The sequence below is a fragment of the Lissotriton vulgaris genome, chromosome 10, assembly GCF_964263255.1.
Source record: "Lissotriton vulgaris chromosome 10, aLisVul1.2, whole genome shotgun sequence".
Lineage (NCBI taxonomy): Eukaryota > Metazoa > Chordata > Amphibia > Caudata > Salamandridae > Lissotriton > Lissotriton vulgaris.
Window position 1 is genome coordinate 21150613 of NC_141698.1, and position 15654 is coordinate 21166266.

At 46.5% G+C, this 15654-nt stretch overlaps 1 protein-coding gene across 5 annotated transcripts in view; it reads left to right on the plus strand.

Moving 5' to 3' along the window:
- Positions 1–15039, plus strand: part of FLNA (filamin A) — a 271749-nt gene extending 256710 nt beyond the window's left edge. For all 5 annotated transcript variants that reach the window (XM_086940275.1, XM_086940274.1, XM_086940276.1 and 2 more), the window contains 6 exons: positions 5014–5129; positions 7453–7585; positions 8467–8643; positions 8722–8940; positions 9036–9239; positions 13839–15039. In XM_086940275.1, the coding sequence (XP_086796401.1) occupies positions 5014–5129; positions 7453–7585; positions 8467–8643; positions 8722–8940; positions 9036–9239; positions 13839–14026 (1037 nt within the window). In that variant the 3' untranslated portion in view covers positions 14027–15039. The remainder of the gene's footprint in view (positions 1–5013; positions 5130–7452; positions 7586–8466; positions 8644–8721; positions 8941–9035; positions 9240–13838) is intronic.
- Positions 15040–15654: the final 615 nt, after the last annotated feature.

The window sequence follows — 15654 nt, forward strand, 5'->3', positions numbered from 1 at the left end:
GTACATTATTGTGGCAACGCAAGCACACCTTCCCTGCCTCAAGTGACCTGAATTAATTTGGGGCTGATTAATGTGTCACAGAATATTTTTTTAGCTGGCACCTGCTTCCTTAGTGCTTCCTGATTAGTGAACTTTTGCACTTGCTAAGTGCTTTCATTGTTGCAAAATTAGTTACAACACCTGCCCTGCCCCAACTGACAATAATGAATTAGGGGCTGATTAATGGATTTGAACCTCCAGCCTGGCTCCTGCTTGTCTCCCTTAGCTGTAATTCAGGACCTTTGTGGCATATGTGTAACTATTCTGAGGTTCAGAGCAGGGTCACATAATAGTTGCAACTGGCAACTGAACTCTGGAGGGGCCCCTCAGCAAGCACTACAGGAAATGGCTACTAATGATGAGCCTGAACTTTTGAACCTGGTAAGTAGTTTCAGTTTTGATTAGATCGTATTTCTGCAATTTTGCACTTATTCGCGGGGCGCGAAGTTGTACTGGGAAGCCGCGAACTCACGCGAACAGTGCGAGCAGTGCGAGCAAAATCCGCTGCTCGCGGATTTGCGGATTTTGCGGGAGATTCGCGAATCTCGCGGATTGCGAATTTCCCGAAAATCCGCAAAATCCGCGAGCGAAACGGATTTTCCGCCCATGCTTACTTTCTGTACGCTTTTCCACCCATTCCCCTTATTCCGGCAGTGCTCATCCAGCTGTTCCAGTCCAGGGCACAGATGATCCTCATCGCTCCGGAATGGCCCAGACCGTGGTGGTTCACTGACCTGCTTCACCTGTCTCTCCTGTCTCTCCTGCCTCACCTGCGATTACCGAGTCGGCCGGACCTTCTCACGAAGTTCGGGGGGGGCAGATGGTGCACCCCAACCTCTCATTGTTGAGTTTGGCGACATGACTCCTGAGAGTGCAATATGGCCACCTGAATCTTCCTGAGGATTGCATGGTCCTACTGAAGGAGGCTAAGCGATCTTCCTCTAGGACTTCTTATGCTTACAAGATTCTGCATCTGGTGCACGTCTAAGAACTGATCCAACGACCTGCAAGGAAGATGTCATCCTTCCATACCTCTTGCATTTGGCTCAGGCTGGCCATAATTTCCATTCCATTAAAGTTCACCTAGCAGCGTTAACTGCGTACAGGAAATGCCCTTCACAGACATCCTTCTTCCAGATTTCTGTGATAAAGGATTTTTTGGAAGGATTGAAGAAAGTGTTCCCTCCTGTTCGGCTTCCTTCTCCTTCGTGGGAGCTGAATGTGGTGCTGTCCAGGTGGATGAAGGAACCTTTTGAACCTATTCATAAGGCTTCACTGCAGCACCTATCGTGGATGGTGGCGTTCCTTGTGGCCATTACATCGGCCCGCAGGGTGAGTGAAATTCAGGCATTGTGTTGCCAGGAACCTTACACTGTGTTTCATGCTGCTAAGGTTGTGATGCGTACTCGCCCTAAGTTCCTTCCTAAGGTGATCTCTGATTTTCATGTGAATCAGACTAACTTTACCTACGTTTTTTCAGAATCCTTCCACTCCAGCGGAAAGGTCTATTCATTCCCTGGATGTCAGAAGGATACTGAAATTCTATCTGGATAAGACCAAGGATATTCGTAGGTCAGACCAATTGTTTGTCAACTATGGGTCAGTCAGGACTGGTCTTGCTACCTCCTAAACCGTCCATATTTAGGTGGATTGTGTCCTTCATCCAGTTGTTACCAAAAGGCTAATCAGACCTTGGGAGGTAAGCCTAAGGCTCATTCCACCAGGGGCAAAGCGGCTACAACGGCTTTGCTACGTAATGTTCCCATTGCTGAGATCTGCAGGGCTGCCACGTGGAAGTCTGTCCATAATTTTTGGCAAGCGCTTAGTTAAGAAATCTGTTTGCACAATAGTGGGTTTTTTTTTTTTTTTTTTTTCTCCACCGCCGGGTTAGTTGTTGGGATGGGCTTGCCATTCTATTCACTAGATTATGACTATACACAGAGATCCCCTACTACAGAAGGAGTAGTTTCTAACCTGTAACTCCAGTTCTGTAGTGGGGGTATTTCTGTTAGTCATAAGCGCCCGCCCGCCTCCCTGGTGGAGAAAATGGTACTGTATTGTATGCTACAGGCCTCACTTTATACACCTTCAAAAAGAACTGAAAGTAAAAGGACTTTGGCTGTGCATTCTGGGATACCGAGGGTTTCTGGAGAGTTCCTTAAAGGCACAGTATCTCTTTTCCAGACACATAATAGCAGCCTATGGGGGCTTGTCTGTCCTTCCCTTCCTCTCTATCATTCCAAGTATTTTGTGAAGGGGAAGTTTCACTGTGAGTGAAACTTGGCAGATTGTAGTAAATGTGATATTGGTGGAATATCCTTTGCATTTCTAGTTGAAGTCCTGGACAGTGTAGCCTTGTAGGTATAGGCTGCATTATTTGTCTTTAATTTTCTCTTGTGTCTATGCAAGACTGCACCAAAGACAGTTTAAGAGATTATTTTTGATTGCTCTGGTGTCCACGCACATGAGTGGTACTATTCACTAGATTAGGACTATAACAGATACCCCTACTACAGAACTGGAGTTACAGGTAAACTACTCCTTACTCCACATCAATCATCTGGAGTTACTAGCAGTATTCCTGGCACTAAAAGTTTTCCAGAAGCAAGTAGCAAACAAAGCTATGTTGGTCCGCACAGACAACATGACAGCAATGTATTGCATACAGAAGCAAGGAGGCACGCACTCCCTGCAACTAGCACAGGAAATATGGAGGTGGGGCCATACCTCAGAACATATTCCTCCTAGCCCAACATGTCCCAGGAGTACAAAATACTATAGCGGATCTGTTAAGTCGTCAAACACACTCCTCAGGAACATAAGGCAGGCACAGGATGCACACCCTGTGAGGATCCGATTTTGCCTTTTTCCTGGAGCACTCAGGACACTTATCAAATAAGGCAGGCATATTTGATAAGTCAGCCAAAACAGCAGAGAAACTCCAGCCAGATGAGACCAGGCAAAAACACGTCAAGTGAACACTTTTAAAAGTGCACAATTAGTAGGAAACAAACCCAAAAAAGGGAGCTCAATGCTCCAGGGTCCTGCTAGCAGGAGCCGGAACGAAAGAACTGAAAGTGGAGGGAGTTGCTGTGCATCCTGGGATACCAGGAGGGTTCTGGAAAGTTTCCTTAAAGGCACAGTATCCCTTTTTAAGCTACATAATGGCAGCCTATGGGAGCTTGTCTGACCTGTCCTTCCGAACTCATTCCAAGGATTTGGTGAAGGGGGGTGGGGGGGGAGTTTTCTCCATGGTGAAACCTCCTGGCAGACCGGTTTAAGTGGGATATTTGTGGAATATCCTTGTATTTCTAGTTGAAGTACTGGACCGTGTAGCCTTGCAGGTATAGGCTGCATTATTTGTCTTTAATTTTCTCTTAAGTGTCTATGCAGTACTGCAAAGAAGACAGCTTAAGATATTATTTTTGATTGCTCCGGGGTCCCTGCACATGAGCGGGACTATTCACTAGATTAGGACTATGACAGAGATACCCCTACTGCAGAACTGGAGTTACAGGTAAGAAACTACTTCCTCTTCTGAAAGATGGAGGATAACTGAAATGACGACTTTGCCCCTTCCGTTGGAAGGAGGGAGGGCTGTTCATGATTTTCAGTGGAGATTCCCCTGAAGGAGACACTGGAATACAGGTAAACCTTGCCTTCTTCAGGGATCTCCATTGATCATCGTAAACGATGAATACAGTAGCAAGCCGATACCTTAAAAAGGTGATGGAAGAGGAGAAAGGACTAACAGAAGGAATTAAGCAAATATTTCTCAAGGAGGGTTGTCCTACTTGAGCATCTGTTACAGCATTTGATTTGAGACAATAACTCTAACAGGTACAAATCGCCATGTGGCCACCGTGGAGATTTCTGCAGTGGGAATATTCCTCATTAAAGCAGCTGTCGCAGATTTACTTCTAGGAGAATCTGTTTGTTTAGGAGCTAAGGTTTTGTCTGTTATGCTACCAAAAAGCAATGCAAGCAACTATCCCGCTGTATAGATTGTTTATATGTAGCTAAATTAAACCTGGGTGGAACTATTCAGTTCTTATGATTACAATGGAGATTTCCCTGAAAGCGAACCAGGATTACATGTAAAACCTTTTCTTCCAAGGTTGGTTTGGCAAGGTGGACTGTTGGATGCATCCAGATGTTATGCCAATGCCAAATATAGCAGTGTCACACGTCTGACAAATTCAACTCGCAAGTAGAGGGACACAATGGCATTACTAGGAAATGTTCCGTTAGCCGATATTTGTACGGCTCCACATGGTCTTCTGTCCAGAGTCCAAGACCAGAGCAGTTAGTTGGGATAAACTATATTCCAGAGTTCTTCCATCTCTGCTCTCACGCCACTGCGTAAGCTTTTCAAGCTACTCTCAGCATGTGATCTAAAACTGCCCATGCTTAAAACACGGTTACCTGTCACTCAGCTTCCAGTTTGTAGATTACATGTACCCTGCCCACCTTCCTGAATGCAAGCATAATGCACCTGGGTGGATTTTAAATGGACATTTGCACTGTTTGCAATAATGCCCCGAGTAGGCTGATACGGTTTCTCTTTGCCTCATCACATACTTATCCTTAAGAGAGAACTCGCACGCTTAGGGGAGCCTCTTTCTGATGTGTTGTGGGCTTCAGGGAAGGTGCTACGGTTTACCTCTAAACCCAAACTCCTTTGGAGGAAAACTTACTGTCCCAAGCCAAACACTAGATCCCATGAGTTTGCACAGTATGTGAATCTAAAGCGCTGCAATCTGCAAACCTGTTACCTGTAAGTAATGTTTTTCTTTTGGTCTCTGACGTCAGAACCTTGAATGCCTCATTAAGTGTTGCAAGATCTCCCATTCAGAAGTAGTCCTGAAAGTGCAAAGCATGTGAATTTACCTCAATTAGTGGCTTTTGCAAATTATTTCCCTTTTGTACATGTTCGGCCTGAGACTTTTTTTTTTTCTTCTTTTCCTGCTGTAGGAGATTATGAAGTGTCTGTGAAGTTCAACGATGACCCGATCCCAGACAGCCCCTTTGTTGTTCCTGTGACCACGCCATCTGATGACGCCCGCAGGCTCACTGTTACCAGTCTTCAGGTGAGGCACTGGGAAAAACCATCCTCCTCGCCCCCCTATCGGCCAAGCCGGGGCCTTCACTTCCTGTCTAATGGTTGAAAGTTAGGACCTGATGAGCTGCACAGAGGAGGGCCTTCAAGCTGACAGTAGTAGGCACAAATTCCATCTGCGTAGAAGGGACACTAGACTGGGCCTGAGGTAGGGCTGCATTCAAAGCAGTGCTTCAGAAGATGGCCGAGGCCAGACTAGAGCGGAGTGCCTAGTTTGAGGTTGTAAGGAAATTGAAAAAGGTTTAGTTTTAAGGGGTGTACTGGATAGGACCTGCATAATATAGCCCAGGGTGTATTTGTTTGGTGTCGACTAGATGGCCTAACTTAGCTGCACTGATGGTAACTAATCTGTGCTGAGATGTGGTCTGCCATTTAGTTGAAAGTTCACCATGTTCAGTCTAACTAGGTGGCTGGACTAATGCAGTCGCTGTGCTTGCCTTTGCACCCGTACCACCTCTACTTCATACACTCTAGTATGTGTATTATGGCAAGAGCTTTTGACAGGCTGTGTGATCACCTTGAGTGTCACCCCTTAGACTGCAGCCCTTGTGTCTAAATTGCACATTGGCCTAGTCTTCCTTTGTGTAGATGCGCCTCCGCATGCAGGGGATATAGAAATGCAGGCAGACATTGTCTTAAGACTTTAAGTTTAAATGTTGGTCTTCCCACCTTCCAGGTTTGGGTACTTGAACAAGCAGACCAGACCCCAGACATGTGTGACTGGTACCATTAATGGCCTCTTCCTTGTAAGCAAAGAACTGTGAATCCTATCTGCCCAACAGAGGTTCGCTGCTACCGACGTTTGCCTTTTAGACGCCTCCGTTGGAAATCTAGGTTGGAAAGTAAATGGGTCGGAGGAGCTTTCTTTATCCACTTAAAAACTAGACTGAGATAAACCAAGAACCTGCAGGATGGTGGAGGAGCCTTCCCCAGCTGGCCAAATGGGGGGGCCTGTGTTATGTGTTTTTCTCGTGTCTCTTTTAAAGGCTTCTAACAGGACTCTTTCCTTCTGTTTGCTCTGACTCGAAGTGTGGCTAATGTTTTAAAGAGGGAGAGTTTTGGAGAGCACAACAGTGGCATGCTGCTTGACCTGGTCTCTGCAATGGTGTGTTGGGGCTTGGGACAAAGTAGGGGCACCTCAGGGGAGATTGGAGAGTTGTGGTGTCCTCCGCGTGTAAGTGTGGAATGTGAGTCAGAATGATGGCTGGGGTTGCTGGTTGGGTACCACTGAAAGTGCCTCCGGCGCTGCATCTCTCCCTCTTTAAACCTTGTAGCTGCACACAGGTAAGATGGTATGTTGGTCTACTGCCATTTTAAGGTTTTAATTATTTATAAAAGTGACAATGCCTTGCCTCTGATTGGAGACACTACTCTCCTGGCCCTCTCCTCTGGAATACCTGTCTGCAGTCTCAAATATACTTTTTTTCCCTTGCCCTGTGGGTACTTCTCTCCTTTCAAGCCAACTGGTCCTTTGGTTAGTTTTTGGACACTAAACTCTCTCCTGCCCCCTTTAGTTGCACGTTTAAATGAATTGTGCCGCCACTCTGTCCACCTTCTTAGGGTCCTTGTTCAGCTCCATCCTCAAGCTGTTGCTCTCTGGTTCTGCCCTCTCAAGCTACTTTGCTTTCCTGCCACTGTTGCCAGTTGATATTTTTACAGCTAAAATAAACTCATGTGCCTCTCGTCAACATGGAACAGTTTTTATTAGATTCTTTTTTTAAGTCCTTCACATTCGCTTCTTGTTTTCCCGAAGGGTGCAGCTTCTTCTGATCTTCGTCTTGCTTACTGACCCAGTTGAGATCAGCCCCTTATTGCAGCGACTTCCCAGGGCCCAGCTATAGTCAAATAGAGGATGTCCATGGAAAGCCTCCTATAACAATGTCTCAGTTAAAAAGGCAACCCCTTAATCTTCCTTCAGGTTTATGTCCTGCAAAGACTCTGCACTTGAAGCCTTGGTCAGTGTTTAGTTTAACTCCCTTTCACTGCACTTTTCTGCACCTGTGCTCCTACAGCACCCTGGCTACTTCTCGCATGTGCCACTTACATGTGGGGGTGTCCATGTGAAACTCATCTTCAAAAAGGAGAGGGGTGTCTAAGGGATGTGAACGCCTCGCCATTTCCCCATCAAGGGTTGGGTTAGCTAATGTTGAAGGTTTTGGCGGTTCAAATAATCACCCAGAGCTCAAGGTTCATCTTTCTACAGGATTATCCAAGCCAATGGAGTCGAAAAATCCAACCTGTGCACCGGTCTTTGTTTTATTCCTGTATGTCTAACTGATGTGATGTGCTTTTAGGAGTCAGGGTTAAAGGTCAACCAGCCAGCCTCTTTTGCAGTCAGCCTCAACGGTGCCAAAGGAGTCATTGATGCCAAAGTACACAGCCCTTCGGGGGCCCTGGAGGAGTGTTACGTGACGGAAATCGACGAAGGTGAGGCGTCTCCCTGGCCCAGTGGGGCTAGAGGGAGACTAATCTGAGCTTTACCTCTCTACCTCCCTCAAAGAGGAGCAGGCGGCTGTTGGCTGGGAGGGGACGTAGGCGTTTACAGCGGAATAGTGGAACCGTCCATGTTGAGGTGGTACCAAACATGGGGGGGGGGGGCGGTTTAACCACATCTTGGTTTTTAAATTTAATGCTTCTTGTATCTTTTCCAGTGAACGCAATGTGTCTGAGGATAGCTGTGCTAACTTTGCATGTGTGCGGGAATGGTGCGCATTTGTTGGATTTGACTAGGCGACAAGATTGCACTGCATGTTTCTTTTCAGTGATTTCAAACCGCACATAGTGTCTACAATGGAGCAAGTCTGGAGAATGAGGCCTTTTTTCTGACGTCTTCTGGCAATGGAGTGACTCCTGACACCTCACTTGATATTACGTGTGTTGGCTTTACTATTTGTGTTTTAAATCCTGAATTGACTGCGCTAGACTTAAAGGGAATAATGTGGGGGACTGTAAAACAAGGGAGTTGGATGTTGGGATTAAATACTAGGTATATAAACAAATTCAAAGCAAGACTGGGCTGGGTCCAGGAGCCCAACTCCGAAGTTATTCATGAACGTTTTTGGTTTTGTGCCGCTTTAAAGATGTGGATTAATTGTTTGCCGTGGAGGTAGGGGAAATAAGATGCCTTAATTGTGTTCTCCGATACATTAAATCCATGTACCAAACCTGGTTGTGCCAGTGCTGCTAGTCATTTTTCAGCTACCTCATTGGGGTGTGGCTTGGGCAAGCTCCTCTTGGTGTTACTCCTTCTTATAAACTGTTGAATTATAAGTGCTGGTGTTTGTAGTAACTAAACGTTTGTGTTTCAGATAAGTACGCTGTGCGATTCATACCTAGAGAAAATGGCCTGTATGTGGTTGATGTGAAATTTAACGGCTGCCACATCCCGGGAAGCCCATTCAAGATCCGAGTCGGTGATCCCAGTCAAGCAGGTGACCCCGGCATGGTGTCTGCCTATGGCGCTGGCTTGGAGAGAGGAATCACTGGTACGACATGGATTGCTTCGGCACCTTTAGAGTTCATCTTTAGATGTTTGGAGCCTGACCCAACCTTGTCTTTTGCAGGTAGTGCAGCAGAGTTTATCGTGAACACGACGCATGCCGGGCCTGGTGCTTTGGCTGTCACAATAGATGGGCCGTCCAAGGTCAAGATGGATTGCCAAGAGTGTGCAGAGGGATACAAGGTCACTTACACTCCCATGGTCCCTGGCAGCTACTTGATTTCCATAAAGTATGGAGGACCATATCACATTGTGGGCAGCCCGTTCAAAGCAAAGATCACTGGTGAGGACGCCTTGACCAGTTTGTAGAGTGGGAGGCACTAGGGATGCTTGGGGGATACCAAGACTAATTTTCTTGAATATTTCTCTGTTCAATAGGATCTCGTCTTGCAAGTAGTCACAGTAATCACGAAACCTCCTCTGTGTTTGTGGACTCCTACACCAAAGCCGAGGCTTTTCCACAGCAAAGTGCAATGCCAAAGTCTGTCTCGGATGCCAGCAAGGTGGTGGCCAAGGGGCTTGGCTTAAACAAGGCATACGTAGGCCAGAAGAACTCTTTTACGGTTGACTGTAGCAAAGCAGGTGGGTGCTTGTATGGTGGCTTTCATCAATTTCTTTCTTTGTTGAATGATTAAAGGCAGTTTGGTTTCTTTAAAGAGATTCAATTTTAAAATCTTGTGGTGGATTTTTTTTTTCCCCGCCAGGGTGTCAGAAATGTCTTCATATTGAAAGCACAGGATTCAGCAGTTAATTCCTCTTGTGTTGTCAATGTGGAATAAATGAACTTTGCAATCAGGCTCTGAATTCTACCAGAATGGGCATTTCAATATTGAGTTCTTGTGGGCTGAAGCATATCTTCATGCCATGGTGTCTGCAAAAGTATATCCATCTTAAATCCTACCTGGTAGATGCAGTGATGCTGTACCTTCGCTCTTGTTCAGATCTTTCATGCAATCCTCCTTAAGATAAACTTGGCTGGTATCCCTTACAGGAGACCAGGTCTCTTCATTGTTCCTATAAACTTGGCCAGAAACCCTTTTCCTAAGGAATGGATCTCCAGTGGTGCCATGTGGTCTCGGCAGTAACCAGCGCATTGCTGTCAGTTCTGTTTTTCACTGCCTTTTCGTGGATCTGGAGCTTTTCTCATTAGCTGGCAAAATATTTCCCTTTGACAGCAGCAAGGTCTAATGTATCCTCTGAAAGTTTGAGTATAAGCATTATCACAGATGTTGCAAAAAGATGTCCTTGTCAGATCCACATACCTCAGCTTGTGGTGTCTGGGATAGAAAACCGACATTGTGGCCGTACCTTCTTGCATCTCCGTTACTACCACATAGTTCACCTGCTGAGGCATGATCTAAGATCGTAACACTAAAACTAAAGCAATAGCAAGGATAACTTCCTCAAGGAAGTGGCCCAGCTCCCCAAACAGTTTTTAGTCTCTGCGCTATTCACATGCGCTGGGCTCTCTTGTCCTTGGATAAGATCCCTCCACTGAGAAGCTGGACCGGAGTTTCCAGATCCATCATCCAACCCCCTGTAGGTTAAGGCCATCCGGCTGTCTGAGGAGGATCTCATCAGGTTGGCACCTACTCTTCTGGGCCACCCCTGAGCAGTATCGTGTTCCTGTAGTCTTGCATCTCCAGTGGCCTGACCCTGTGCATCCATGAGCTCTGCTGCCAGAGATGTCGACCAGCGAAGGCATTATCCCCAGTTTGGTTGGATCATCGTATGGCCTGGAGGATCCCTATAGAACTGACAGCGACTTCCCTGGGAATAGTCTATCCGACTGGTTCCGATGGATACATTTTCACACTGATTCCTCACCATGTGGAAACTCCTTTCAGGATTCAAACTGACCTGGAAAACCTTTTCGTAAGCAAAGATTTTTCAGAGCTTCAAGGCGGTGATAAATGGCTCAAGCTGCGACCGTCACTAGGATATATTGCGCGCTAGTCTGAGGGCTGACCTGGGTTGCTGTGTTTGCCTCTCCAGCTTGGTCTGTCTGCATTTCACTTGAAAATCCCTCCGCTTTTGATATTGACTATGTGCAGTATCGGTGCAGAGGTACTCCGGGTTTAAGCCTTGCAGAAGGAACAGGATGTCCGTTTTGGGCCCCCATCTACAATTTGTGATGTCTGGGGCCCGGTCGTGACACTGCAGCCTGAGACTGCCTCCAGGCACCTGAAGACCTTCTGACAGGGCAAGGCCTTCAGGCAATCTCCAAAGTGAACTCCCTCTCCCAAATGGGAGTCCCCTTCCTGGGCCTTCCAACAAAAACACGAGGCCCCGCTGAAAGGAATCTTTTTCCTCGTGGAAATGGTCCCAATATCTTTAGTGTTGGCGTTGCCGCAATCTGACTGCCATCCTGTTACCCAGAGCCCAATGGCGCTCATTTGGAAAAGATACCATAAACTCTTCTGCAGGCAACTTAAGCAGTATGGAACATGCGGAATCCCAAGACTGCAGCCCCTCATTCGCCAGAGGGGTGTGGCTTCATACAAATGGGGGATACCTTGGCCCCTGCACCAACGCTATATTTAGGAATAGGTCAAACAAGCAGTTGTGCTAATTTGCACCACAAATTAGGTGGTCCACAGTTGTGCCCTTAGTGAGGGACATATGGAACATCTCATCAGTGGGGTTGAGTCCATCTTGATGCTGAACCTGGGACCATCGCCTGTAGTGCGACTGGATTTTGCCAGGGTGCTGTTTTCAGTGCAGTCGTGAGTTCTTTCCTGCACTGGGAGGTGCACATTTCCATCAGATTACACTCTGGGTGTGAGGTGCAGTACAGTTGTACCCTAGGTACCTTACTGGGAGGGGACTCTGCCATGACCCCTTTCACTACTGATCGGAGCTGCGGAAGAAAATCTGGTGGAGACCTGCTCACAAAACTATTTGTCAATATGTAGTGACCTCAAAGAAGTGAAGTTTGAGCTGCCTGTGATGTCACTTGATACGTATTGGTGGAAAGTGGCCACTTTTGACACCCGCTAATCTACTGTTTCTGTCCTGCTGTTTCCTTGGCACAGTCAAACTTTCACCTGCCTGAAGGACCGGGTTTTAGAACCCAGCAGCGTCCGGGAGAACGCCTGATACCTTCGAGTTCTCTTGTCTTGGCAAACAGACACTGGATACTTCTTGATGACGTCAAAGACCAAAGTTTATTGGCTTCAACCAGGAACAGAGATCTACAAAGCACACACTGGTGATTCGCTAGAGACTGCACAAATTCAATGAGCGGAGCATGGTCTTTTATGCCAAAAATCAAGCCTCGAGAAACATTCCAAATTAGCATCGAGTTCATACAAATCGACCAATAGCAAAGTAACATTTTGAAAGTAGCGTATGACGACAATCCCATTCTCCGTTGTCCAGCCCACCAGAAATGACCAAGCACATTCCATATCCTGTTCAGTCAGGCCGGACAAACCCATCATAAACCCTCAACCCAAATCGGTGATTTTGTCGTGAAGGAACAGAAACAGATTGGAAGTGAGATAGAAAGGTGGGAGCAGTGTACCATAAACTCGGGCCTGCCCTACTCTTTGATCTTTATCTGACCAGCTGCTTAACAAGGAACTGGCTCAGCGACGTTAGCCTCGAGCACGGAGTCAGTTCGGCCAGGTCATTCAGAAGTCAGCTAAGACATACGTGTCTCAAGGACTCGTTCGGCCGTAATCCTCGGCCTATGTGAGGGCAACCACTCAAAATGGCTGCTGTACACAAAATGGAACCCAAAGGTTCAAACTAAATCCTTGAATACAGAGTGTTCTCATAGATCGATTCATGCGAAAACGCTCATACACGCTACACTAGTCATTTGCGGTCTGCTGAAACCAAAATAGTCTATTTCCGACTACCTTATTTGAACGGGTTCGGAACACCCGAACCAGACCCACGAACTCGCGGAACTACAGTCCATGCACAGCAACAAGTTGTTTTGCACACAACTTTTTAAATGAGCCACACCCCTTTCTCAATTAAAGTCCAGGAGTCCAATCCTTCTCCACTGTCTCCTGTGAAGAATCGAACTTTAATTCCTACCTCGACATTCTCTCTCATTCAGTTGGAGAGTTTTGCTGACCCACTTTACTTGGAAGCGTATTCGCTTTGGCATTTGGAGATCTGGACTTGGTGCGTTGTTTCCGAAGTCGCTCGCCTACCTCTGGGCAGGTCAGATTTGCTCACCATCTTACCAAAATGTACATACCCGAAATGGACCCTGATGTTTTAGGTTCTTTGCAGAGAAACAATTTGACTCCTTTTATAGCCCAGACATTAGAGAATTTGGGTACAGCGGATTGAACAGTTTTGGCAAATGATTTGCTGCTAGACTTAATCTTGTAAAGCCCACGCATGTCTGAAAGTCCTTGAGGCCAGGTACTGGCTGATTTTTTTAAATTTTCTTCAGGTGTGTGCCTTTGATGTGTAATTTAGGGACAGTTTCAGATCATGTTTTGGGGGGTGGAGGGGGGGGGGGGGGTGAGACTTTTATTTACATTTTTTTTTTAATTTCAGTAATTTTTTATTGAAAATAAAAAGCATATTTACATGGTACAGGGTGAATCACATGGGGAAAAAGTAAAGAAAGAAGCACCGATGGGTAGTCCGGCATTGTCCAGATTGCCAGATTGGCTTGCAATAGTTTGGCTCTTGATAGTCCATTCTTCAGTTTGTTACGTCTTCTTCTCGCCCGGCTTGCACGTTTCCATTTTCCCCCTTGCTCCTTTGCACCTGTCTGGTTATCTTTCCGCCCCCCTGGTGGTGTGAGGAGATAGAGGATCAAAAGAAGAGAGGTGTAGGAGTAGAGAGAGACTTAGGCGCATTAAGTTGTTGAGTAGGATGCTTGTTTGATTATGCAGTGTTGCCTGGTCTGGGTGTTTAGGGTGGCTTATGAGAGGACAAGTAGTTGTCTAGTGACAGCCATATCTCGCTCTTTTTCCCTGAGTTCGTTTGGCTGTTGGGCATTATGGTGTCGGCTCCTCTTAGGAAAATGACCCAGTTGAACCAGGCTTTAAAAGTGGCTTTTGCTGTGTCCTTCCAGTTGTTCAACACCGTTTTGACCGCTGCTGTGAGCAGGAGGTCAATCAGGTCTCAACAAACTGTGCATGCGATAAATGGACTGCAGATTTTCTTGTGCTACAGATTTCTGATTCAACTTTCTTTCCTATTCAGGAAACAACATGCTGCTGGTGGGTGTGCATGGCCCAAAAACGCCCTGCGAGGAGATCGTGGTGAAACATCTGGGCAACCGCCTCTACAACGTCACATACCTCCTGAAGGACAAAGGGGATTACATCCTGGTGGTGAAGTGGGGGGAAGATCACATTCCAGGCAGCCCCTACCGTCTCTCTATCCCTTAAAATGGCCCACGCCCCAGGCTCACTGCTGCCCAACCTCCAACCTTGAGCGTATCGGTTTCTCCCCTGGCCAGCCCCAATCTACCTAGAGCGGTTAATGGACTTTCTCCTTTGCCAGAACGCTAGCCTGACTTTCAGTGGTCTTTACACTACCTGTGTCCCATGGTCGCTATTCGCCCTGGGCCAAATGTCAATGCAGTGCTCATGTGGCTTGGGGAAGGGGCTTCCAAACATTTTTGTTTGGTTCTAAAGAGAAGGGCCTTTCGGAATGCATCTTGGTCCCAGCAGCTGTCTCCTCTCCTGGTCCGCTCTACCCCTACTCCTGGTCCTCGTATGGTTTCTGAGCGGAATCCTTTGTTTCTGGGATTTGGTACATTTTTGTACCAACCCGCAACCTGTAGCTCAAACTGAGTAGATGAAGCACTTTTTTTGGGAGGGGTGATGGGTGAGCGTCTACCTATTGTTTCTGAATAGAGTGACCAGGTGGGTAACTGCACCTCTGCAGAGCTGGTACCTTGGGACAGGTTGCACCACTCGCGTCCTTGTTTTGGGTCTGTGCTCCTCTGCTAAAGCTTTGAGACTGAGGAATGTGCGGAAAGACAACTCCATACCTTTGGACCTGCTGAAGCACATTTCTAGGGCTTTCACAATGCCACTAAAAAGACACTAGTTTATGTTGCTTAATTTACTTCCTGGACTTGGTGCCACCACCTCTTATCACACGTACTTCCCATCTCTACATAAGCTCTGATGCTGCCCTAGTTCCATAACCGCCCTAGTTCCATGGGACCACTGTCCTGTACAAGCGAGCCCGGTGTTCTTTGTCTGGGAGGCCCCAACCCAGACTAATCTGTGGTGTAACTGGTGCACCGGAGATAGCCAACACACTGCTGCTGGACAGGTCCACTTACCAGCTAACTAAAACGTTCGTTTTTATAAAATAAAATATTTTTTTGTGCACGACTACAGTACTTGGCTCTTAATGATATTGAAAATAAATGAAAGTTATGCTATAATACTTTTGTCTAGTGGTTTTTTCTGGCTTTCTTTTTGCACCAAATGCTGCAAGAAGCACAGAATGAGAACAAAGTGAGTGAATAATGTTGGACCTAGAAAGGAAAGAGGTAGAAAGATGGGACAAGGTGCTTCGCAGTAACAAGCCTAAATTGTGTAGTCCAATACAGTTTTAAACTAATTGCTACAACTGAGCGTTTTATTCATGCTGCCAAAGTTTTTCAAAGTTGTGTGGCTCAGCCCTTGCTTACAGCCAGGCAGTTTCGTTCTTGATAGAAGTTCTGCCAGTGAAGCCTTTACAAAAAAAAGATGATGGACGGAATGCTAAACAAATCAAACATTCACCCCCATTTTCAGATCTGGGTTTAATCCATTGTTTTTTGCTCATCACGCCACCCCAGTTTAAACCCAGCCTTATGCAAATCAGTCTTGACCCTGCTCCCCATGGGAACAGTCCAGCCTGAACGGTCAAGTCAGGTCCTCACTGGGCTGGAAACAAGCAAACTGGGACGGATTTCTGTGTCAAGTAGGGTCAAGACTGATTTGCATATGGCTGCGTCCAAACTGGAATGGCATGGTGAGCAAAAAACTATTACCTATTTTTGGCCTGACTCTGT